The 23,790-nt window shown below is 40.9% G+C and overlaps 2 protein-coding genes across 6 annotated transcripts; both read left to right on the forward strand.

Moving 5' to 3' along the window:
* Positions 1-1,165: 1,165 nt before the first annotated feature.
* On the forward strand, positions 1,166-5,024 carry myct1b (myc target 1b). The gene is made up of 2 exons (XM_028000700.1): positions 1,166-1,462; positions 2,337-5,024. Exons 1-2 carry the CDS (start codon positions 1,408-1,410, stop codon positions 2,834-2,836), a joined length of 555 nt encoding a protein of 184 aa, XP_027856501.1. The 5' UTR covers positions 1,166-1,407; the 3' UTR covers positions 2,837-5,024.
* Positions 5,025-6,426: 1,402 nt separating this feature from the next.
* On the forward strand, positions 6,427-23,730 carry tulp4b (TUB like protein 4b). Of its 5 annotated transcripts, none has more exons than XM_027999944.1 (17): positions 6,427-6,713; positions 7,323-7,607; positions 9,340-9,612; positions 10,838-10,966; positions 11,100-11,261; positions 11,401-11,581; positions 11,664-11,771; positions 12,614-12,780; positions 14,124-14,348; positions 14,510-14,744; positions 16,319-16,442; positions 16,543-16,687; positions 18,110-18,203; positions 18,304-18,447; positions 18,553-19,293; positions 19,342-22,031; positions 22,123-23,730. In XM_027999944.1, the coding sequence occupies exons 2-17, from the start codon at positions 7,590-7,592 to the stop codon at positions 22,237-22,239; spliced, it is 5,553 nt and encodes a 1,850-aa protein (XP_027855745.1). In that variant the 5' UTR covers positions 6,427-6,713; positions 7,323-7,589; the 3' UTR covers positions 22,240-23,730. The 5 variants fall into 5 exon arrangements, with proteins under 5 accessions (XP_027855745.1, XP_027855747.1, XP_027855746.1 ...); XM_027999946.1 differs by having other exon boundaries at positions 18,553-19,245; XM_027999945.1 differs by having other exon boundaries at positions 18,553-19,197; positions 19,246-22,031.
* The last annotated feature ends 60 nt before the right edge of the window (positions 23,731-23,790 follow it).

Genomic DNA, 23,790 nt, shown 5'->3' on the forward strand with positions numbered 1-23,790 from the left:
GCCGGGAAAGATCATTACTATAGAAGCTGGCTATTTACAGAGTGTCTATGCAAATATATAGAGGGAAAGTTGAGAGAAAGGAAAAATATGTTAGAAAAAGATACACAACATACAGCAACAAAAATGGCCAAATACCACAAAAATAGTGAGGCTATGCCAAGTGAGATTTGAATGAGTTTAGTAAACTGCCAACATCACATCCACTTCTCCAGACTGTCAGTCATATGTTGAATATTAACTCATAAACCCCAAAGTTTATTTCTTGGTAACTTACATTCCATCTTTGACTACATTTATGGAATTGAAAAAAGAGACATCAGGACAATAAAAAAAAAAAACTCACCACAGAGGCTGTTTAAATATAGCTAAAGTGATTTGTCCTGAAAATATTAATGAAGACTGGTGGGGGAAAAAAGATGAGCCTATTTGGAAATTGTGTGGCAAATTGTTTGATTTCCCTCATTTTAATTAAATTACACACACAAACTCATCTGTCTGTTTCTACAACATAAGTCAATAGAAATTCAATATCTTTCATTAATTTTAAGGAGCCCATAAAGGTCATTTCAGGTCCTACACCGACAGTTGCAGTTTCATTGTAAACACTTGACCGCCACCTGCTGGACAACTCCTGTAACCTGCCTGTATCAACATCAAGATTTCACGGTTCAATCCCGAGCCCGAGGGAAAATGTGTAGTCATTGTGACAAAGACCTTTCTTCAGACTTAGTGAAGAAAAAAATATAGCAATGATTCAAATTAAATTCTTTACAGAAAAGAAGCTGCAGAGGTTTTAGCAGCAACTACTCAACTGTAGAAGTTTTGCAATGTTCTCAGTCTTGGAGCAAAAGTGGGAACACTGCAACAATGGAAGGAAATCCCCACAGAGACCTGAGCCTGATACTCTAAAGACACTGGATTGGTTTGGCAGAGTTTTATGGGTCTCCTTGTACTGATTGTTGTCAGGAAACTTGAATAATTTGAATTATTTCCAAGGTGTTGTACATGAGCAAGAGAGCTGTGTTTTTGGTTGGATGTTGTGTATTTTGTCTTAGCCAACAATTTTTTTCATGGACCGGGTGCATCCTGTGTTGTGTGATCATAGCAGAAGACATGTAACTCTACTTTTATGAAAGCAATACTAACAGGAGTTTTGTTATGAGGTATTGATCGTAAGGAAATGATGCAAAAGGAAGTAACACTGCTTCCCAGTGTTATGTCCCACGCAGATAAGCAGCGCGTTTACTAAATTTAAAGCCAGAGAGGGGAAGGAAGCATGAGAACAAGGTTTCCGCCACACCAAAAACTGTTGGGATTGAAAAGCCTGTCTTGGGGGAAAAAACAAAGCTCTGTTTCTGTACGTGTGTGAGTCCGTGTGGAGCTCAAGAACTAGCTCATGGTGGGAAAATGGCACTAAATGAAACAAATGCATTTTTGGAAATATTAAAATCATTTAATGTTGGTAAGTGAATCTTAACTTTTTGGTTGCAAAGATTTCCTTAAGGACTTTCGTTGTTGTTGTTGCAGAAGCTACTTATATGCAAAGAGCATAGACAGAGATGTGTGTAAAATGTATAGGGAGCAATTGTAGTTTCACAAAATTAAATGCAATTTCGGAAAAGAATGATAATCTGTTGAAGTTAGTTTAAACAATGATTAGTATACTGCAGCAGGTTTCTTTTGTGTATTGAAATTTCTCAATCTGCTTTAGTTACAGTGAATATTTTCCTTATTGTCTTCAGGTTCATTTCAAAAGGTTTTTATTCATGTTAGTTACAACCTAAAGTATTTTTGTTTGAAGAATAATTATTATTTTTTTAAATTATATTTTAGTCTTTGAATCTGTTTCCCTGTGCCATTCAGTTTCTTTGTTTTAAAAATGCAACAAAAACCAACCAATTATCATTTGCAGTACGTCCGCATTTCAAAAAGAACATGAAACCTAATAATAATAATATCCAGAGATTTGTTTCAGCTTCGTCTGCTTGTTCTTCAGCAGGGTAGAACCGCAGCACATAGCCTGTGAACCCACACACCGTGCATGATGTAAGAGCTTATGTAAAAGTGTCCATTTACAGCAGTATGTGCAACAATAAGTCAATACACCACAGAAGAAAAAAAATTGCTTGGCATAGACCATTCTGGTAACACTTGTCTTCCTATTGTTCGTTGTGGCCGAGGGTTTAGTGTGTTGTTGAAATCACCATCTGGGGGAATAATTTCCCTCATTTGCAGAGCAACACAATGCATCTGTCCACCCACTCCACCAAACATTTCCATTTCATCTGTCTTGGCCTCCTTCGAATGACTCTGCGTACTGCTTTGTCTTCATCCAGGTGATATGATTCTAGCCTTCTGTTTGTCTATTCTCGTGGGCCTGCTGCTGGGAGCTTTGATCTACGTTTTGTTGACCTGGGCATCAAGACGCCGGGCTACGGCCAGGATCACAAGGCGCTCCAAGAAAAAATCTGGCAGTTCGCGACGTGACCCCACGGGCAGCCAGTTTGGCCTTTACCGAAGCACTTTCCTGAGTGTTTATAGGCAGCCCTCTCTAGAGCCGGTGGGCCCCTTGGGGAGTAAACCCGGCGCAGAGACGTCCACCTTTCGGCCGCTGCCCAAAAAGAGCAGGCCCAGCCTGGACATGGGAGACGATACACGGGTAACCATGTCAGAGGACACAGTGGCCATGGACTCTTCTGATTCAGCCTCCCTCGTACCAAGCAAGAGGAATTCCTTCTGGCTGGGCGGCAACGGGCTTAAAGGTTTCCTTCCCTCACATACTCCACCTCCTGCATATGACAGTGTCATCCATGCCTTCGAGGAGACTTGCACTTAAAGCTGTTGGTATGACAACGAGAACTGAATCTGCTTTTTTTGTGAAGCATCCACAGCCTGTTAAAACAGACTACAGTCGCAATGTTTTTGTAATAACTGTACATTTAGTTTGATTTTTCTTTTATGAAAAAGTGTTACAGTGGCTCTCGAAAGTCACCTTGGTTAAAATGTCAGCTTTTAATTATGAAAAAAAATGAGACCATGATAAATCATTTTAAAACAGTTTTCAATGTGAAATGTGACATTTATTGCGTGCAATTCAACTAAAAAAAAACTGGTAGAAGAAAAAAATCCCCAAAAGCTGCAAAAGCTAGGATGCATAACTGTTCACCACGTACTTTGTTGAATCTATTTTTCATAAAATTTCTGCTTTTAGCCCCTACTGGGAAATTTTAGGCTAACCAGGAGAATGTAGATTGTTGTCACATGTTGAACAACGAGCACGTGTTCCTACTTTCCCTACAGTGAAATGTTCATTTTCCGTTGTATGAAATTCAATACAAAAAAACATGCAGCTTTTGCAAATTCACTATAATCCCATATTTTTACCTAGTTATTAATAACTTATGGTACGTTCACACCAAACGCGTTTTGAGCGTCAGGCGCGTCTGGTTTACGTTCAAAGTCTATGTGGAGCGTCGGACTCACCTCAAACGCTCCAAAAGGTTCAAATCGGCCCTCGACGCGCCTCCACATAGACTTTGAATGCAAACCAGACGTGCCTGACGCTCAAAACGCGCTTGCTGTGAACGCACCATAATTGTGGCTTTATAGAAAAAAATGTGGAAAAACAACCTTACTGTTTTCCCTTACAAATAAGAGCTAAGGTCTTTATCAGTTTAATCAGATTTACTATAAGTAATCGTAGCTATATACCATTAAAAAAATGTATAAGTTACATTAAATTAAGTGTGCTTGAAATAAATATGATTTATTTACCTATGAACATTTTGAAACTGTTTTTGTTTAGTTTTTCTTTTTCTTGTCACAGATTTCTTGGTTTTTAGTTGAATTGAGCAGAATGAATGTCACGTTATGTGAAAAGTTTAATAGCTGACTTATATTTAACCTCATTTTTCACATCACAACATGTTATAATTTTATTGTCTTCAAATAACTGTTCTATTTTTTTCTTGGCAATCCTGAAAATGTCCATTTCTTTTATCAACCCAAAAATAACACACTAACATTTTGTGGAAGAATTAATGCACAAAATATTAACGATGATTTAAAAAAAAAAAAAAATCATATTTGCATGCAAATTTTTCAATCTATATAAGTTCTATATAGAAATAAATAGTTGAAGAACGGTTTATAAATGTTACGGGTCTTTTGGGACAATGAAACTGCAAAAGTAAGGAATATTTCTTCCAAAGATGGATAGGAACATCTGGGTTCTAACCCTTCTGGTGGGAAGTAAACTCTATGAGCCACTGCAAACCATGGAAGTCAATTCAGTTTTTAAAGTGTTTGGCAGAATAAATGCATAAATTACACCCTTTTTTGTGAGCTTTAGGCGTTTAGATGTCATTCAAGGCAAGTTAAGAAATATTATCATGTTGCTGTCAAAAGCTGTATCTTCAACCTACCTCCACTGACGGTCCCTTTCCTTTAAAGTATTTCCACATAGCTTTTGCAAATCAGTGACTACCACACGTGACACGATCGTTTGCATCACTTCCTGAAATATCGTAGCACCTAAATCTCATCAAACACATATGTTTGATTGTTGGGGGGGTTTTATTACACCGAACAACCCAGAAATTATGCTTACTCTTATTCAAACAAGAGGCCCCAGTGTTTGTAGGAGAATGATCTGAATGGCACCCATCTGTAATTTGTTGGTGGGTGGAGTCAGAAGTAACAGACATATTGTAAGAACGATGAATAAATACTATTAATGATCTGATTGTTAGATTTATATTCAATGTGTGTCCTTTTTACACAGCATTCGTTTAGTAGTCTTACTAGAATTTCAAAAAAAGGCTGGTCTTCGGCCTTCTGATGGTGAAGGCGTTATGTTGTGTATTATATTTCCTTATCTTACAGCAGACAGTCACTTTATTAAGTATTTCATGAGCGTGGTCTCCATATGTTTTGCAGTACAGTTATGAATAAACTGTGTTTAGACCCTGAGGAGTTCCAGTGCTCCAATGTTTTTGATGAAATAAAAATATGAATCTTGACAATGGCGCTATCAGTTGTTTTCAATACAAAGCCATAGTGACTAAAATGGTTTAGTTTCTTTTTTCTTTTTGAGGAAATATCAATATTTGCATAACGAGACTTTTTCTGTTTAGATGTGAATGTGTGCACGTATGATTGTCTGTCATGTGTGTCACTGAGATGGACTGGTGTCCTGTACAGTGTTTACCCTGTCCAATGATCATTGGAGAGAAGCAATGGACGGATCATTCATCCCTTGTTGAGCTACCCAGGTCGTACGTTATGTTGCTCAACCCTCTTCTTTGGTAAAATAGTCTTAATGTTATAGATTTTGACAATCTAGGCCACTGTGCAACATCCCTGAATCCAAACTTGAATATATAGAAATACTGTATACAATCAAATCTACCCTGGACCTTTTATATTGGTCATTAGCAAAAGCCTCAAGTCAGGCTGGATCTAAATAAATATATGATCACTTTCCTAAAATAATGGCCTATGTCATTTTTGCCAAAAGTGTTTTTGTTTTTTTGTTTTTGGGTTTTTTTTTTTTTTGGCTAAATCATCTCTTGGCAAAAAAGAGGTGGTGATTTTTATTTTATCTAAACTAAAAAAAAGTTTAGATAAGCTTTGAGAAGCTTCTCAAAAAGCTTCCCAAAGCTTTTGGGAAGTTTTGGGAACTGCCTTTGGCATTTATGTATTTATATTTATAGACAAACCCAATACAACACCAGGTAGTGTGACTATATTTGGTATAAGTCACCAAATAGTGACTTTATTTTGAAAGTTCACTGGAAGTGACGTACTATTTATGTGTTTTGTTACTATTTGAGCCTCGCAATGAAATTTCGCTTAAAATTTAAAATGTACAGTTGAATGACAATAAAGTGACTCTGTGTCTATGTGAATCTATGTCTAGGCAACCGTCACCTTCAGTAAGATATGTATGAAATGTTATAATAGTATAACTTTCATTGCTCTGTTTTATACTGTTAATTTCATTTTCGTGCTGTTATTATAAAAATACGATTAAAAAGCCCCAATATATGATATTTTATTTTTCTATAAAAGCAAAAACTCTACAATTAGGTAATAAATGTCAAAAGTACATGGTTTAAATCTTGTTACACGGTCTATGTTTTTTAATTTTATGTTTTTTGTTTTTTTTATTGTAAAATATTATTAATTTGGAGTCTTACATCTTTAGCGTATCTTCACTGATTTCTTGGAAACAAAGAGTAAAATTACAAACCTAACGACGCTCACGGTAACAGACATGACAAGGACGCGACGAAAGAAAAACGCAGATTGTGCACAATTCTGCCAGAAATCACAGCTGCAAACTGCGTGGCAGGTACGTTACAGAGAGTGGGTGCGCCGTGCGAGGTTGCCATCAAGCACGGAAACCCCCGTTCACGTGAAGCAGGAAACACTTGGACCGATTTGTTAACCTCTGGGGGATGGAAGATTATATAAAATGAAAATCGGAGTTCGTACATTTAGCTGTTCCTGCAGCCGTGAACATTTGCGTTTGGGGCACGGATTGAATCCGCGCTGGGAAAACCCCTGCAGCATTTCCACGCTACCTGCCTCATGGCAACCCCTCTTAAAGAAACAAGCACAAAGTGCGCCAAAGGAGAAGCGCCTGGCAACACTACGGCACTGTCTATCATTTTAGGACTAACATATAGATATTGTTATCTTGGTGACAGGTACGTACCGCTTTTAATTAATTGAAACGTAAACATATTTAATATAAGTGGCGCATGTGTAATTTTTAAGTCCCTACATTCGTCTCGATTTGAGCTCTGACTCACTCAGACAGCTGGGTGATGCGGGTACATATGAGACGCCTATGAATAAGAAAGCGTAATTTTGTGAAATTTCTAAAAGAGCTGCTTTGTCTTTGTCTCATAATTCACTTAAAGTCGTTGAATATACGGAGGCTTTAGTCAAACATAATTCGTTGCTATTTTAACATCTTATTAACGTTCACGTCACAGTTCAGTTGCTCTAAACATTGAAGGGTTTATGTAATATTTGCGACGTTTGAGTAAATGTCTGTGTGTGATTTCTGCTCTGCCGGTAACAATAAGGCGCGGACAGCATCAGTACCCATGGAGACTCGCTCTCCAATGCAGTGTTGGCGTTGCATAGAGACTGAGAAACACTAAATATGAACGGCGATGCTCTGAACGACATCGCTGTTTTTCCAGCTAAAAATCTCTCCTTCCTTTACTTGTTGAACTGCTGCGTTTCTCTTTATTTTTTTCCCCACTGACGTCTTTTTTTTATTATTATTTCTTCCTCCACTGCAACAGGATTGCACAAGTCTCCGGGATGGGTGACTGGCATCTGAGGAGGCACGCATCTTCAAATGGCAAATTCTAAAGCGCAGATTTGAATGAGTGGCTGGATGAATGCATGAATGAATGAAGGAAGAGCTGGATACCCTCTGGCTGTATGATGCATTTTACCTCCCTATTATAGGTCCCCTTTTAAGCACCAACAGGAAAACAGCCATTACCCTTCAGTGCTTCATCTGGATGAAAATATGGACACCTTCAGAGGACGAATTTTGATTCAACATGCCCAGGAACTATGAGGTATTTCAAGCCGCTGTCAAATTGTCAATACTGAATTGGGTTTAGCCAATTTTTTCCCTCGTGACATTACGTAACATAATGTCAGCCAGCATACATCAAGTATGTGCATAAAATGACTGCAACTTAAATTGGGGACCTCAAATTTGTAACATGTCGAATGATTAGCTTTTTGGAAAGTGTGGTAGAAGAGAATACTTCTTGTTGAAATTCCTCTTTTGATAAAAAAAGAAAGGACATGAATATCTTAGCTCTGGTTCGCATTCTCAGAATTTCACATATTTTATCTATATGCTTTAATTTCATTTTGTGAATGATGATAAATAGAGCTGTAGTGATGATGTAACCTACAGACAAACCCTGGAGCTGCTCCATGAGCAGTGAATAATAGGGACTACAGCAAGAACATTATGAGCAGTCGTAAGTGGCACATTTAGTGATTCACTCGTACTTGTTAAAATCCGTGCTGCCAGTCAAAATTAAATTGCACAGAATTTTCTAAAACAAAACAAAACAAAACACTTTAAGTCACCTGGTTTTAGGCAGTTATTTGTCTGCCTATGTTGTTTGTTGCTGGTTTGGGCCGCTGCAGTGTGTTCATCTTTTTTTTTTCATGGCCTCTTTGACCAATATAAAGTAGCCCTCTATTGTAAGGTGAAAGGGAAATTATATATTCTACTAGCACAGATCTGAAAACTGTGGCATGTCATTGTGTTCAGGGTCTCTTTCCTATAATATCCTTGAGTAAAATCCAGTTCGGGTCTGTGTACAGGACGTTTGAGTCTCTGAAACTGTGGAAAGACTTGAAAATTGCTGTTCATGGATCGATGCTCTTCATCCAGTCTGAGCTAGAGCTACTTTGCGAAGAAGAAGCTCCAAACATTTCAGTCTCCAGATGTGCAAAGCTAGCCCAAAATTCCTGCAGCTGTATCTGTAGGAAAAGTAGTAGAAAGCATTGGCTCAGAGAATCTGAATTCAAATGCATACCACGCTTATAAAAACACGGAAAATTATTTATGATTATTATCGTCTACCTCAAAGTTCTACACTAAAGTGTGTTGATCTATCACCTAAAGCCTCAATAAAATACATTGCAGGTAAAGGTTGTAACATTCCTAAAATAACAAAATGTTTAAGAGGTATGAAGAGATGTTCAGGACACAGTATATAGGGGTGAAATTTTTCCTGGGTTTGTTTCATTCGAACCCCTCCAGATCTCACATCAGAACTAAAATATGAATTCCACCCTCCATTTTTTGCATCTTCATTTTGTGACAGAACAATCACCGCAAGGGTTCGCAAAGTTATTTTAAAGTCTGCAGGTTTATGGTAGATTTACTTTAGTACACACTGGCTCTAAAAGAAGGTGTTTAGCTCATATGATACAATGTTCTTTGAATTTAAAAACAAGCATCTGCTCAATATGAGTGGCAACAATCAATGATCCGTTTCATTAACTTTAACGTGAGATTGTTCTGTCACTTTTTGCTTCGTTGGTCAATAAATCATTTTCAAACCCAACTTTTCCATGTTTCACTGCAGCCCCACTTCCCGCTCACCATGAAAATAACAGTGCATATACCAAAAATATCCCGAGCTTCCCTGAAAAGGCATTTTTGAGTAAAAAAGTAGAGCCACGCACCAACACAAACCGAAAATGTATTTAAGATTCAATACAAGACGCCACATTGTGTTGTTGCAGCTCCAACGCGTCACTTTCTCTTGTCTCGCTCAGCAGCCTGGCCAGTCAGTAGGGATGTTGGCCGCCGTGGAACATGGTCCCATCCTGTGCAGCGACTCCAACATCCTCTGCCTCTCGTGGAAGGGCCGGGTCCCCAAGAGCGAGAAGGACAAGCCGGTGTGCCGGAGACGCTACTACGAGGAGGGCTGGCTCGCCACGGGGAACGGGAGAGGAGTCGTCGGGGTGACGTTCACTTCGAGTCACTGCAGGAGGGACAGAAGTACACCGCAGAGAATCAATTTTAACTTGCGAGGACACAACAGTGAGGTATTTTAGTGATATTTTGTTATACTCAATGTGTAATTTGCAATAATTAGGAACATAAGTGTCTTTATGGTCGCTGTCAATAGTTCGGGGATATGTACACTCATCAAATACTTTTTTAGGTTCACTGTGATAGTCTTGGTTTGGACCCTCTTATACCTTAAGAGTGACATATTATGCCTCCTTGAGCAGGTAATGATAGGACTGTACGGTATGCAAAACATGTTCATTACATTTTTGAGATTTTAGCCAAAATAGTTTGGCCTAATTTGACCTTCTTTCAGCTTCTTTTAGGGCCTCTTGTCACTTTAAATCCAAACAAGCTGCTGTTGGCCCTTCAATAGCAAACAGACGTGCAATTGTACAACCATACATCTTTGAAAAGCTTTACCCATGCTCAAGCCAGTTTTATTAGGTTTATCGTATAATTACCTTGCATGTGACTCAACTAGCTGCTCATTTTGGATGGAGCTGAAGAATTTAGATATTTTCTACACCCATTCTGTAGGACGCACCAACACCGCAGGCAATTAAACAAACCTTTAGCATATTGCTACCATGCTAGACTTCTGGTACGGCGTTCTTAACTTGGAAAGCTCTTGTTGATTCTTTGAAACATGCTGATTGTCATTGCGGCTGAACTGCTCATTGTTTTTCTACTCTGACTTTAAAACATTTCTCAAAAAAAGGTATTTGGCTTGTCCGTGTGGGAAAATCAACAGACATGGTGTTTTGGTGGTTTCCATTGTGGTTCCCGGGCTGTTCTTGAGCATCCTAACCAATTTGTTGTGACAAGTTGGGATCAGATGTTTGAAACTTGACACAATCAAAAGGCTCCTCAAATGTGGACTACTCCAAAAAAAAAAAAACGATTTTGATCCAAGAAACCAACTGATTGAAAGGAAGCTATACCAATTGTGCCAGAAGCTTGTTTGCAAAAATAATAAACTGTAAAAGTAAGAATCAAATCATTTTCAGCTTTTGCTAAAAGTCGCTTATTGCATCCATGAACTTGTCATTGGTCTTATTATTAGTACATATTTCTTTCTGGTGCTATTTTATCTGCCTGTGTGCTCACTCTCCTTTTTGGCTCTTAAAAGCCTGTTCTGCCTCAAAGTCTTTTTTTAGACTCGTGTTTATGCAGCACATTACTCCTGAAAGTTTCTCTCTGCAGACAGCCACCTGTGCTTTTAGAAAATGGAAGAAAGCTCGCTTTTCTCCTTTGCAGGTTGTCTTGGTGCGCTGGAATGAGCCCTTCCAGAAACTGGCTACCTGTGATATGGAAGGAGGCATCTTTGTATGGATCCAGTATGAGGGAAGGTGGTCTGTGGAGTTAGTGAATGACAGAGGAGCCCAGGTGTGCAATTTCATTATTGTGTTTCAATAAAAGGAATACAAAAATGCATTGCATTTTTTACGAATATAAACTCTGTCATCGCTTTAGTTATTTCACACCAATACCCCTAACAGTATATCTTATCTCCCTTCAGGTGAGTGATTTTACTTGGTCACACGACGGCACCCAAGCACTCATCGCTTACAGGGATGGCTTTGTGTTAGTTGGCTCGGTCAGTGGGCAGAGACACTGGTCCTCAGAGATCAACCTGGAGAGTCAGATCACCTGTGGCATCTGGACACCTGATGATCAGCAGGTACAAGACGCTCTGCTGAGTTTCTAGTATCAAAACATCCTTGGTGGTATGCGTAATGTGTTAAAGAAACACTGTCTCCATTTAACAGCGGCTTAGTCATTAGTAACATAGTTATTGTTATTGAACAACTTTCCCTTAGGTGTTGTTTGGGACAGCAGATGGGCAGGTAATAGTGATGGACTGTCATGGACGGATGCTCGCTCACGTGCTGCTGCACGAGTCTGACGGCATCGTCAGCATGTCGTGGAACTGCCCCGACTTCCTGGTCGAGGACAGCACAGAGAGCGACACGGATTCCGATGACAATATCCTGCCTTTAGGTACGACCATTTTCTCCCTTTCTCTGCTAATGAAGGAATGGAAAAAATCTTATGCACATGTACTTTTCTTCCTTCTTCCAAGTCCGAAGAGTCAAGCCTTTGTTGACAGTCACCTTCTTATCAGGAGATATCAGTTTGATGAACAACTATGATGATCTCTCTCCGGCTATTATTCGTTCAGGCCTGAAAGGTAAGATCTTCCAGTATGACAATGCAACAAGGTACAGTTTTCAGATTTGGTAAAGGTAAGGTAGCCATTACTCATGGTGTCTTGACTTAAATCATTCAAATTTAGGGGTGCCCAAGTCAGGATTGTTAAGGAAAAAAATAAGTCTTACCTAAGGTGAAACACCGAGTCAATCAAGAACGAAGCAAAATGCATTTTGATTATTATTTTATTAAGAAATTAAGCAAAGAATATAGCAATGACTCCCCTGGCTAGTCCAGGGAAGTGAAGAAAAGATAAAAAAAATACATCACTTTTAATATCCATCAGCCCTCTTACAAAGATGGGAGAAAAAGGGAGTATCCCACTAGTTTCAGTTTACTTCACAACTCTGGTATTTGTACCTGCAGACTGTGACCCTAGATGGTTCAAACCCAGGTCAGAAATACCCTTTATTATGTGTTTCCAGCGAGCTGCCTCCAACATGAAGGGTGCTTTATAGCTAAAATTGATTGCTTGCTTGATTGAAATAAAACAAAGTTTTGACATAACAGGACCTTGAAGCTTCAATTCTACAACTGTTAGATGCATCCCTGCTCCAACACATCGGCATGTGTTCAGCTCTTCAGAGTCCTTGTATCGGGCCATTCATAGATACTTTCCTGTTGGAGAAGGGAAGTATCTAAAGGTTTGCAGGACGCTAGCTCTCAAGAACAGGACTTGGGTTATGCCAGACCAATTCTAGGTCTTGAATTCGTTTATTGAGAAACGCTGTTATTGCCACTTCAGGTTCCAGCCCACATGAGTAAAAAATTACAACTTTATTGTCTATAAATTTCTCTCTAATTTAATTTTCCTCACTGTAGATGTGGAAGCCCAGTGGTGCTCTCAGGGAGACCTCTTGGCTGTGGCTGGCATGGAGAAACACGGGCTCCCAGCTGACACAACCTGTGCATCCATCATGAGGAATGCTCTTGTTAAGTTCTACAATGTACAAGGAGAACACATATACACTCTGGAAACACCTGCACAGGTTAGTCTCTCTATAAAGCTGCAATATGGAACTGTTATTAAAAAAAAAATTTTTATCATTATGTTGTGACAGTATAAGACAGATGAAAAACAATCAAGCTCTTGTGGCCTCGCCCAGTGCTTCTAGTATTAACTGCAGAAATACACAACACAGTCAGAAACAACCAATCAGAGCCAGGGGGAGGGTTTTAGCGCTGCCAATCAATCTTGTATTCACCCAAACCCTCTTGCTCTTTGCTAAGCTACAGTTGGTTCACTACAACATAGCCTGCCACGGATGCTAAGGTTAGTTTAGCAATGACGGCGGGTAAACGGTTTTTCTGTAATGGCAAGTCATTTTTCCACCATAAGCAAATTGAGCAGCATCCAGGAGGTTGACTGGCATCGCTTAGATCTACTGGCTCTAATTTTTTTTAGGCATAGTTTCTTTAGTTTTTTATTATTATAAAGATCTTAGAATATAGCAGTGTAAAGAGACTAAATATTTATATAGTTTCTTACACAAGATAAGCAGAAAGCTTGAACCTTTCCATATTTTGTCGGACAGCAAACAGAAACTTTAATGTATCCCATTGTGATTTTATGCAATAGACCCACAGAAAGCGCATAATTGCTGAGTGGAAAGACAACAATACATCTTTTGTTACTTGCAAACATATCACCATATTTGGTGGAAAACTACCATCAAACATCACCTTGAACAGACCAACCCCACATTTAAACATAACGGTGGCATCATCATGATGTGGAATGCCATTTTTCAGTGGAGACAGGGAACATGGTCAGAGTTGATGGGAACATGCGTGGAGCTAAATACAGGGTAAAGAAATTGTTTATGAATGCACAACGCTTCAGACTGGGGGGGAAGCTTTCCCTTTTAGCACAACAATGAACCTAAACCTACAGCCAGACCTACAATGGACCGGTTTAGATCAAAGCACTTTCATTGTTTTAGCGTCCCAGTCAAAGTCTGGGCCTTAATCAAATGTAGAAGTTGTGGCAAGACTTGCTGTCTGCAGATTCTCACCAAACTTCAGCTGTTTTAGACAAAAAAAAAGAGCAAAGATGTCCATCTTTGCCTGTCCTAAGTTTAAAGAGACATACCCCCAATAATTAAAGTATTAATTCGGGTTGGGGTCTGAGTACAAACATCTGCCTCCTTTACACTACTTTATGAAGTTCTATATAAAATCCAAGTGTTTACATGGTACAAATATTTGGTTAAAAGTGGCAAAGTGTTGAAAACACCAATGAATATGAAAACCTTTGCAAGGCTTCATGTCTGAGACAGTTAGTTACATAAATACCGTAGAAGTGCACAGATCTTTGGTTGCTCTGTTTCAGAGGCCCATCACGACCATCTGCTGGGGTCACAGAGACTCCCGCCTGTTCCTTGCATGTGGACCAGCTCTCTATGTGGTGCGTGTGGAGCACAGAGTGGCCAGCCTCCAGCTCTTGTGCCAACAGGGTATTGCGAGCGCCCTGCGCGAAGAGAAGGACATTGGGAAACTGAACATGCCCTCGCTGCTCTGCTCTTACGTTACCTCTGCTTTTATACCGACCATCAAGGTATTTCACTTCGGTTTATTTCCTAAAACCTACAGTTGTGTGGCTGGGTCATGCTGATCCTGCTGGGGAAGTGAGCAGAGGTCATCAGACATTAGCAAACCCACTCACATTTTCATATTGTCCCCTTGAGCAACCAGAAATCTTTTCTTTCTCTGTTCCAGCCTCCAATTCCTGACCCCAACAACATTCGCGACTTTGTCAGCTACCCCACGTCCGGGAACGAGCGGCTGCACTGCACCATGAAGCGAGCAGAGGATAGTCCTGAGGCAGGCGGCCCCTGCTACACGCTGTACCTAGAGTATCTTGGGGGGCTAGTGCCTATTCTCAAGGGAAGGCGCATCAGTAAGCTCAGGCCTGAGTTTGTCATTATGGATCCAAAAACTGAAGGCAAGCCTGGTGAGTTCACAATTGGCCCTGATATTATTCAGAAATTGTGTGTATATTTTTCAGAAATGCACAGAGCAATTGGAGAGCAAATTTTTCCCTCATCTACCCTGAATGTTGATAAGGTTCAAATGCAAAAAAACAAACAGATTTCTCTTCTTCCTAGTCATTAATTGCACCGAAACTATAAACCATATTCAATCTGTAAATATTTCAGCAAACAACAGATATGTTGTTAGTTATTCAGTTTCTGTTGGATCTAAAACAGCTACATATATTATAGAGTTGTCAAGTTATAAAAACGTTGTGCAGTCTTTTGATTAAGAAAGTCCAGTCGAGTTTATTTGTACATTTCAGCAAAAACACAGTGCTTTACATTATAAAAACATAACACAGTCACCAATTATGAAACAAAAGTCATTATCAAAATCATCAAATACAGCTCTGGAAAAAATTAAGGGACCACTGCACTGAACCCCATTGAAAACCTCATGGCTATTCCACGAAATATTAATTTCTGAACTCTTCTTGAGTTAAAACATTAGTATTGTTGTTTCTAAATGAATATGAACTTGTTTTATTTGCATTATTTGAGGTCTGGAGGGACTGCATCTTTTTTTGTTAATTTGACAATTTCTCATTTTCTGCAAATTAATACTAAATTCTTGCTTGAACTCAGTGCTTTGGCTGTTTTACAGTTTTCTGGAAGTTTGTTCCAGACTTACGCAGAATAGAAGCTGAATTCTGATTCACGGGACGCAGAGCAGGCTAGAACCCGAAAACCCGAGTGACCTTGAAGGTTGATGCAATGACAAGTGGTATACATTACAACATATTTTGGTGCTAAGCCAATCAGTGATTTATAAACAAACAAACATATTTTGTTTAATAATCCCTGAGCTACAGGGAACCAGTGTGAGGATTTTAGAAGTGGGGTGATGTGCTCTGTCTTCCTGGTCTTTGTGAGATCACGAGCAGCAGCGTACTGCATCTGCTGCGGCTGATGCTGATCGATTTTTCAGGCAGAACTGTGAACTCATTGTTGCAGTAATCAATGTGACTAAAGATAAAGTGAAATGAAAAGGCAATGTGAGCCAGCTGATTCTTCTGTGAAAATGGCTTATTCAAACAATCAGGACTAGTTTTACACAATACAATGGCATGTCAACAAGATCTTAGCAGTTGGCTGCTGGACATTTTATTCTTTTTTTGTGTTAAATACTTAAAAAATTGTTCCAATCTGGCTAATTGATGTATCTCGCTATATATAGATGGTAAGGAAAGATGAGCCATAAGGCAGCATTGGATAGGAGATAAAAACACAGGTGCTCAAACACACTTTTATTGCTTTCCAGAAGGGATATGAGTGCTGTGTTCTAACCATTTGCCAGGAGAAAGAACAAACGCAGTCTCCTCTCTGATGTAACGTGATTTGTGGCCTGATTCAGAAATAGCCTGTGCGAGGACCGGGCATTTGGCTCATTAAATCATTTTTATGCAACAGAAATTTAATACCACGTTAGTTTTTTGCGCCACAGACATGTTTGCTCAGTAATCTTCAGTACCGCTTGTGTTTCTTGTTCCAGAGGACGTGTGTGTGAATCCCATGATCTCCTACACAGACAGCTGTAACTGCTCCGACTCCAGTGACATTGACTTGAGTGACGAGTGGGTGGGGAAGAAGTCGCCAAAGTTATCCCGCGGAAACAGGTTACCTAGTCGGAAATGATGTCGATGAAGCCTTTGCACATTTAGGATTTGTCAATTGAGGCTGTTACTTTAACAAGTCTAACATTTTTTTTTTTTTTAGGCTAAACATGGATTCAAGAAAATCCCCCAAACTTTCACGCGCCAATCAAGAAGGGCAACGGTCACCACGGCTACCGACTAAAAAGCCTCTGGTTCGGTCACCCAGTCTGACCCGCCGTGAGTTTACAATGGATGGAAACACAGAGGTACTGACCTTTACTCAAAATTATTTGTCAAAGCTGTTTGACATCTTCAAACATAGCATGAAAGACATGAGCAGTACCTTGATAATGTAATGTTCATACTCTTTTACTCACATTTTGTTACATTACGACCACAAATTCTGTTGTATTTTATTGGGGTTTTATGTAGTCAACCAACACAAGGCTGTACAGTACATAATTGTTAAGATGGGGTGAAATTATATGAGAAAGGAGTCCACTTTTTTATGAATAAATCTTCCTGGGTCAATAGTTAGCCTATCTTACAGCTTCAAGTCTTTTCAAGTATGTCTACGTTTAACTGCAAAATAGCTCAGGGTCAGTCAGTCTGATGAGCATCTTGACATTCAATACTTTGGCATGTGGTGTGGAAAGCTGGAGTCAAACATACAACCTTCGTATTACTATTTGATTACTCTCACCACTGAAATTCATTTGGTGGTATCAGTGAAGAGGTGAAATAAGGTGAAAATATTTGGAGATATTCAGTAAATCACATTTAAGGCCAAGCAAACCAGGGAAGTAATCTTCCACTGGTTTTTCATCTTATGCAGGAAACCAACCGACCGCATGTCAACAAGTACACCAATTATAATCCTGATACTGCAGTATTTTTCTGATTCTTTTTTTTATTATACTTTTTTTTCAAATTGACATACATAAATGAACATAACAGAACAAATTCCCACCCATCCCTTAAACGCACAAATCGGCTCATCAAAAAACACAGTCAAGACAGCATGATAAATACACCACAAATTGATCCAAATCTTTCCACAAGCATACAAAAAAAAAAAAAAACGACAGTTACACAAGCTACTAAGCAGTGGCGGGACTGTCATTAATAGTCTTTCCTTGAAGGAATTTCCTATATTTTCTCAAACACACCGACTCTATCTTCATTGTAATATCTCAGTCTTTCCAGCTGCAGAGTAAAGCTAAAAAAGATGACCCAAAGCTCATGACCATAGATGAGGGTGGGAACGTAGATCGACCGGTAAATTGAGAGCTTCGCTTTTTGGCTCAGCTCTCTCTTCACCACGACGGACCGGTACAGCGCCCGCTTGACGGCAGACGCTGCGCCAATCCGCCTGTCGATCTCCCGCTCCCTTCTTCCCTCATTCGTGAACAAGATCCCGAGATACTTGAACTCCTCCACTTGGGGCAGGACATCCCCCCCGACCCGGAGAAGGCACTCTACCCTTTTCCGGGTTAGAGACATACAAAAGTATATCGTCAGCATACAATACTGCAGTATTTTTGTTAGATTTCTTTAGGTCTATTTATTAAATATACAACTAAAACCTAAATCCAAAAAATCTAAATGAAAACCAGTTAATAAAACCTGGTTATAGCAAAGCTTCATGCAGACTAATTTTGTAATTTTCTATTTTTACTCTTCCACAGCACAATTACCTTGCACAAGTCACATCTAACATTTGGGGAACAAAGTTCAAAATTGTAGGACTCGCCTCTTTCCTGCCAGCCAATCTCGGTGCAGGTAAATCTCCCAAAAATGTCCGATGCAGGTATGATTGGTCTATAAAACAGTTTATGATTCATGTTTTTCTTCTTCTTCTTTGTGTATTCTTTTGCTCCAGTGATCTATAAGACTAGTTTGCTTCATCTGCAACCGAGGCAGATGACTATCTACCTTCCTGAAGTGCGAAAGATTTCTCATGACTTCATGAGCCTGCCTGTGTTCAACCCCAATGTGTTCAGTGAGGACGAGGATGACCTACCAGGTACCAATGACAGCACAATTTTCAATTAAAAAACATGGAAAATTATTAATATATGATGAGATTTCAATATCTTTGGGTAAATTTCTGCTTTGTGTCTTCTTAAAGTGATGGGGCCATCTGGAGTAGCCGGAGACAACCCACCTTGTACCGTCAATATTCCCATTGCTCCCATCCACAGCCCAGCTCAAGCCATGTCTCCAACTCAAAGTATTGGACTTGTTCAATCCCTCCTGGCCAATCAGAATATTCAGCTTGACGTACTAACCAATCCGACAGCCACAGCTGCAGCAGCGGCTGCCTCAGCCTCAGTCCCCGTCCCTGATCATGGCCAAGATGCTGTTGCGTCACCATACCCTGTTCCAACTAGATACTCAAATCATAGTCAGGGGATTTTCAGTGGGTTAGACATGGGTGCTCTTCTACCTGGTACTCTGCCTCCCCCGCCACCTCCTCACCATCTACCGCCACAGCCTCACTCGCAGCGGGCTCACTCACAGCAGCCTCGCCAGCTGCCATCGAAACAATCCCATACGGTGCAAATGCAGCAGCAGCTGCAGCAGCAACAGCAGCAGCAGAAGATGCATCATCACCAACTGCAACAGCAGCAACAACAGCACCATCCGTCCCAGTCACAACAGCAGCAACACCACCATCAGTCCCAGACACAACAACAGCAGCAGCAACAACAGCCACAACATCAACAGCTGCAGCAGCTGCATCACCCACAGAATCTACATCAACAAACCCAACATCATCAACACCAGGCTCAACAGCACCCGCCAATGCAACAGACCCAACATCATCAACACCAGGCTCAACAGCACCCGCCAATGCAACAGACCCAACATCATCAACACCAGGCTCAACAGCACCCGCCAATGCAACAGACCCAACAGCAGGCGGCAACTCAACAGCTTCAACAACAGCAGCAAATCCAACAGCAGCAGCACCAGATGCAGATGCAGCACGAGCAAATGCAGCAGCAGCAGCAACAGATGCAACAGCAGCAGCAGCAGATCCGGCAGCAGATCCAGGAGATGAGGCAGCAGCAGCAGCAGCTGCAGCAGCAACATCAGCAGATCCAGCAGCAACATCAGCAGATGCAGAGGCAGCACCAACAAATGCAGCAGCAGCTAAAAATGCAGATGTCGCTTCCGCCGCCTCCCACTAGCTATCCAACCATTTCCCTACAACAGATCCATCTTCTTCCTTCAATCCCTCCTCCCACCGCTGTGCCTGAGCTGGACAGGGGGGACCACACACACACGCTGAAGCCGACTCTTCCACGAACATTACCTCCTTCCTTCAGCGACACAGATGGAGCTTTGGAGATCCAGATGAGGAAGGTAAACCCCCCACCTCCGTACCCAGGGACCGTGGTGTCTGCGGCAGCAGCTACAGCAGCTGCTGCTCCTCAAACGTTCATTACAAACTGTGACAGCCCAAGTGTCCTGGCTCCCGATCCCTGTCTCAAGAAAGACGAATTTTTGCTTCACCCAGTCACTTTGCAATACCCAACACCTCTGGGGTATGAACGGATCACCACCTTTGACAGCAGTGGCAATGTAGAGGAGGTATGTCGCCCACGGAGACGCCTCATTCGCAATCAGAATGCATACTCTGTTCATGGCATTGGAGGTTCGGCAACTCTTAAAGTGACTTCTACTGAAAATAAAAAAATTCAACTACCATACAGCTCAGCCACGTTGAGTCGTCTGTCTGTCCCTCGGTATTCTATACCAAGTGGAGACCCTCCTCCATACCCAGATCCGGCCAATCAGGTAACTGCTACTCTTCCTCTTCCTCCTCCTCCTCAGAAAATCGACAGCAGTCTGATTCATGCCACTCTACGTCGTGAGCGCAGAGATGTGGGACTCAAAGTGCCACAGATGATGGACAGCTCGAGAACTTTGCCCACCAAGGCGAAAATGAACAGTGCGTTGTCGCTTTCCTACCAGCAGAGGGTGCCCACTGCGTTGTACACGTGCACACAGTGCAGCAGTAACAGCAGTAGCACCAGTGTCAGTGTAACCGGAGGGGGGACTACAAGTAGTGGCATCGCAGGCGGCACGGTTGTAAGGCAAGACTTCCCACCAGGCAAAGGGGCTCATCACAGCACCATCATAGTGCACTCCAAAAGTGCCTCACCGCTGGCGTCTCAGTCGTCTTACAGTCTACTGGGAGCGGTAAATAACAGTCGGGACAGAACAGTATATGTAAACTCTGCGTTTACTGAAGACGAGACGCTAAATCAGCAGTGTCACCTTGACAAATCTGTTCGTCAGTTGAATCTGGGCGATGGCAGTATGACAGTCAAATGCCCTCCGCCTTATCAGTGGGACACCTCCACTGCAGAGGACTTCTGGCTTACTCCAGAGCAGACGATGTTAGCCCCGCCACCAGGAAATCCTAAGCCACCTCCTCTCATTATCAGTCAGGCTCAGCACTTGGACGTTACTCGGCTTCCTTTTGTCCTCACAACGAAGCCTCCAACCAGTCTGAACACAAGCACTCTTACCTTCCCATCAGGATACCAGATATCCCTCTCACCTTTTCCCCCAGGTGTGGGTCACAGTGGACCTCCACTCCAGACCCTACAGAACCCTCCACCACAGTGTTCCCCAAATGAAGTAGTCACCTCGGTATCCTTTGCCCAACAGGATCCTAGTTTGGTCTTACCACCAGGGTACCCTCCAAACTTGGCTAACTTGGCTTGCTGTCCTCTCCCTCCATTGTATCCTGGAGCTAGCTCATGCGTTGGACTTCAGCTTCACCCTGTCAGTTTACATCCTTGGAACCCTTACCCCTGTCCACCACCAATGCAAGATCCTCCAGCTCCTCCCCTGCCGACCAAAACTCATCAGATTTTAGAAAAGCCTCTACTCTCCCCACCTCCTCCCACTGCTCCACCTCCACCACCTCCGCTACCACCTCCTCCCCCGCCCACTGAGTTGATCCCATCCAAAAGTGCCACAGAAGACCAAGCAGATTCTGCCAACAATTTTCCCGAGCCGTCATCCCTTAATGAAAGCCCTGTTCCTCAGGAGTCGGAACACTACAGCAAGAAGAGCCGCAAAAGGCTTGACAGCAGGGCAGAGGAGGGCAACATGCCTACAGTCTCTGAGAGCAGATCAAGAAAGGAAGGGCGAGCGCTCTCTGACTTCAACACCCTCATATCCAGCCCAAGGCTCGGCAGTAGAGAGAAGAAGAAGCCCAAGGGGCAGAGAGAGCAACTCAATAAGACTAAGAAAATGAGCAGGACAACGAACGAGTTCCAGGACAGCTCCGAAAGTGAACCAGAGCTGTTTATTAGTGGCGACGAGCTCATGAACCAGAATCAGAGTAGCAAAAAGAGCTGGAAGAACAAGAGGAGCCTGCGTATGGCAAGTGAGCTGGAAGAGATTAAGTGCCGCAAGGCCAACGAAAGAGAGGACCGCAGTTTAGGTATCCAAGGCTTTGTCTATGTCATGGCCAATAAGCAGCCGCTCTGGAACGAGGCTACACAGGTCTATCAGCTTGACTTTGGCGGTCGGGTCACTCAGGAGTCAGCAAAGAATTTCCAGATAGAGCTGGATGGCAGGCAGGTAATGTGAAAAGCAATGACGCAAGAGTTTTAATGGTGACCGAATAACTTTCTGAAACAATAAGTGTTTCTGATGTTCTCTGTTCTTTCAGGTGATGCAGTTTGGGCGAATAGACGGGAACGCTTACATCCTGGATTTCCAGTACCCTTTCTCAGCCGTGCAGGCGTTTGCTGTCGCCTTGGCCAATGTGACTCAAAGACTGAAATGAAGAGTTGTTGTGTTGCTGTTCTGTACTGGTATTAGACTCTGATGCTCGGGAGTGAGACACATTTATTACATTTTTTTCCCTGATTTTTATTTTTTTATTTTTTGATTTGGCTGTTCGCATACATGTGATTCACAGTTAGTATCGAAAGCAAAGTCAGCTTGTCAAGTACCGATGGAAGCAATTTATCCAGAACTTTGACTTAATGCTATAGTTCAGAAATATAACTTAGAATAAATATTATAAATAAATATAAGTCTTTACATAATTGATATTCATTTTGCATTAAACAAATGCAATTTCTGAGGGTAGAATGGAGTTTGATATTAAGAAATTTAGAATTGCCTCTAAGCCATACCATAGGATATCTAACACAAATATTGCACTTTTTAAAATTGATTTAAAAGGAATCCAGTAAAGAAGACTGGTTTTATTATTCGTTGTTTAAAGGATTTTGCTAACTTTGCAGATTCATATCTCATTCCAGGCCAGGATGAAGTGAGATTTGTTTAATTTGTTCTGCTATATGCTTTCAATGAGTTTCAATGAGTTTCATCTGAAAGACCTGAGCAAAGTTTGGCATTGTATTTATGTTACTTCTATGAAGTGATGCAATGAGCGTTAAAATCCATCTTTTGGCAAAAATATTACAATTTGATTCAGTGAGGCAGTAATATTTCATTGAGGCTTGCATTTTACATTTGTACATTTAATTATATTTCGTGTAATTCTATAGCCCAAACACTGTTTTTGTTTACAGAAACCCTCCCGTTGCTGGTTGATTAAGTCTTTGAGTGCCATATGTAAGCTAAAGTGAAATCTTACTCTTTTTTTTTTTTTTTTGCTGGGTGTTTATGATGCTACTTGAATCCTGCATTTGAATGTGAAGTGCTGTAGTTTCACTATCTGGAAATCAGTGCTGCTTTGAATAGATAGAGCTTTTGTGCAATAATCCTACCTACACAGAACCGATGTTGTAATTGCAAAGGAAAACATAAAGCCGCTTGCTACACTGTGGATTTAGCAAGTGACCTGCGTTTAGATAAGAAGTGCTTATACGTTGCTAACATTTTTTTTCATTTCTTTTGTTTTTACTTACCAAATATTTTGTGATGTTACATATGTAGACAAAAAAAAAAGAAAAATAATTTTGCAAAAGTGTATTTATAAGTTGTTGCAGTGTGCTGTAGGAGTGAGATTCATGTCAATTTGGTGCTAATGTATAAAAAAGATAAATTATTATTGAATGTTTGTTTCAAATTACTTTATGGGCCTTGGAGAGAAACAAGAAGTGCAATGATTTCATTTTACAATGCTTTTTTCCTCTGTGCAACTTTAAAGACAGTGTTCACCAGTCATCAGCAATACTGCCTAATGAAGAGATTGCAGCCAGATTTTATTTCTCTTATTCTGTGATGAAAAGGAAAAAAAAGTAGGTTTGTAAAGACCTATGGGCTAGCCAAAATGTAATAAAATCTATTTATCTGCAATGTTTTTGCTGCTGTTTTATTTGTGAAGTAATTTCTCTGTTATTCCAATCCATTCTATTTTCAC

This window comes from Xiphophorus couchianus, chromosome 19 (assembly GCF_001444195.1).
Source record: "Xiphophorus couchianus chromosome 19, X_couchianus-1.0, whole genome shotgun sequence".
NCBI classification, from domain to species: Eukaryota; Metazoa; Chordata; class Actinopteri; order Cyprinodontiformes; family Poeciliidae; genus Xiphophorus; species Xiphophorus couchianus.

Excerpts from the sequence above, each read along its gene's own strand:
- myct1b (XM_028000700.1), top strand. The coding sequence starts at position 1,408 with ATGGCACTAAATGAAACAAATGCATTTTTGGAAATATTAAAATCATTT. Across the intron at positions 1,463-2,336 it reads ATTAAAATCATTTAATGTTG|GTGATATGATTCTAGCCTTC; the intron begins GTAAGTGAATCT and ends GTCTTCATCCAG.
- tulp4b (XM_027999942.1), top strand. Across the intron at positions 11,772-12,613 it reads TATTCGTTCAGGCCTGAAAG|ATGTGGAAGCCCAGTGGTGC; the intron begins GTAAGATCTTCC and ends TCCTCACTGTAG. Across the intron at positions 18,204-18,303 it reads GCCAGCCAATCTCGGTGCAG|TGATCTATAAGACTAGTTTG; the intron begins GTAAATCTCCCA and ends CTTTTGCTCCAG.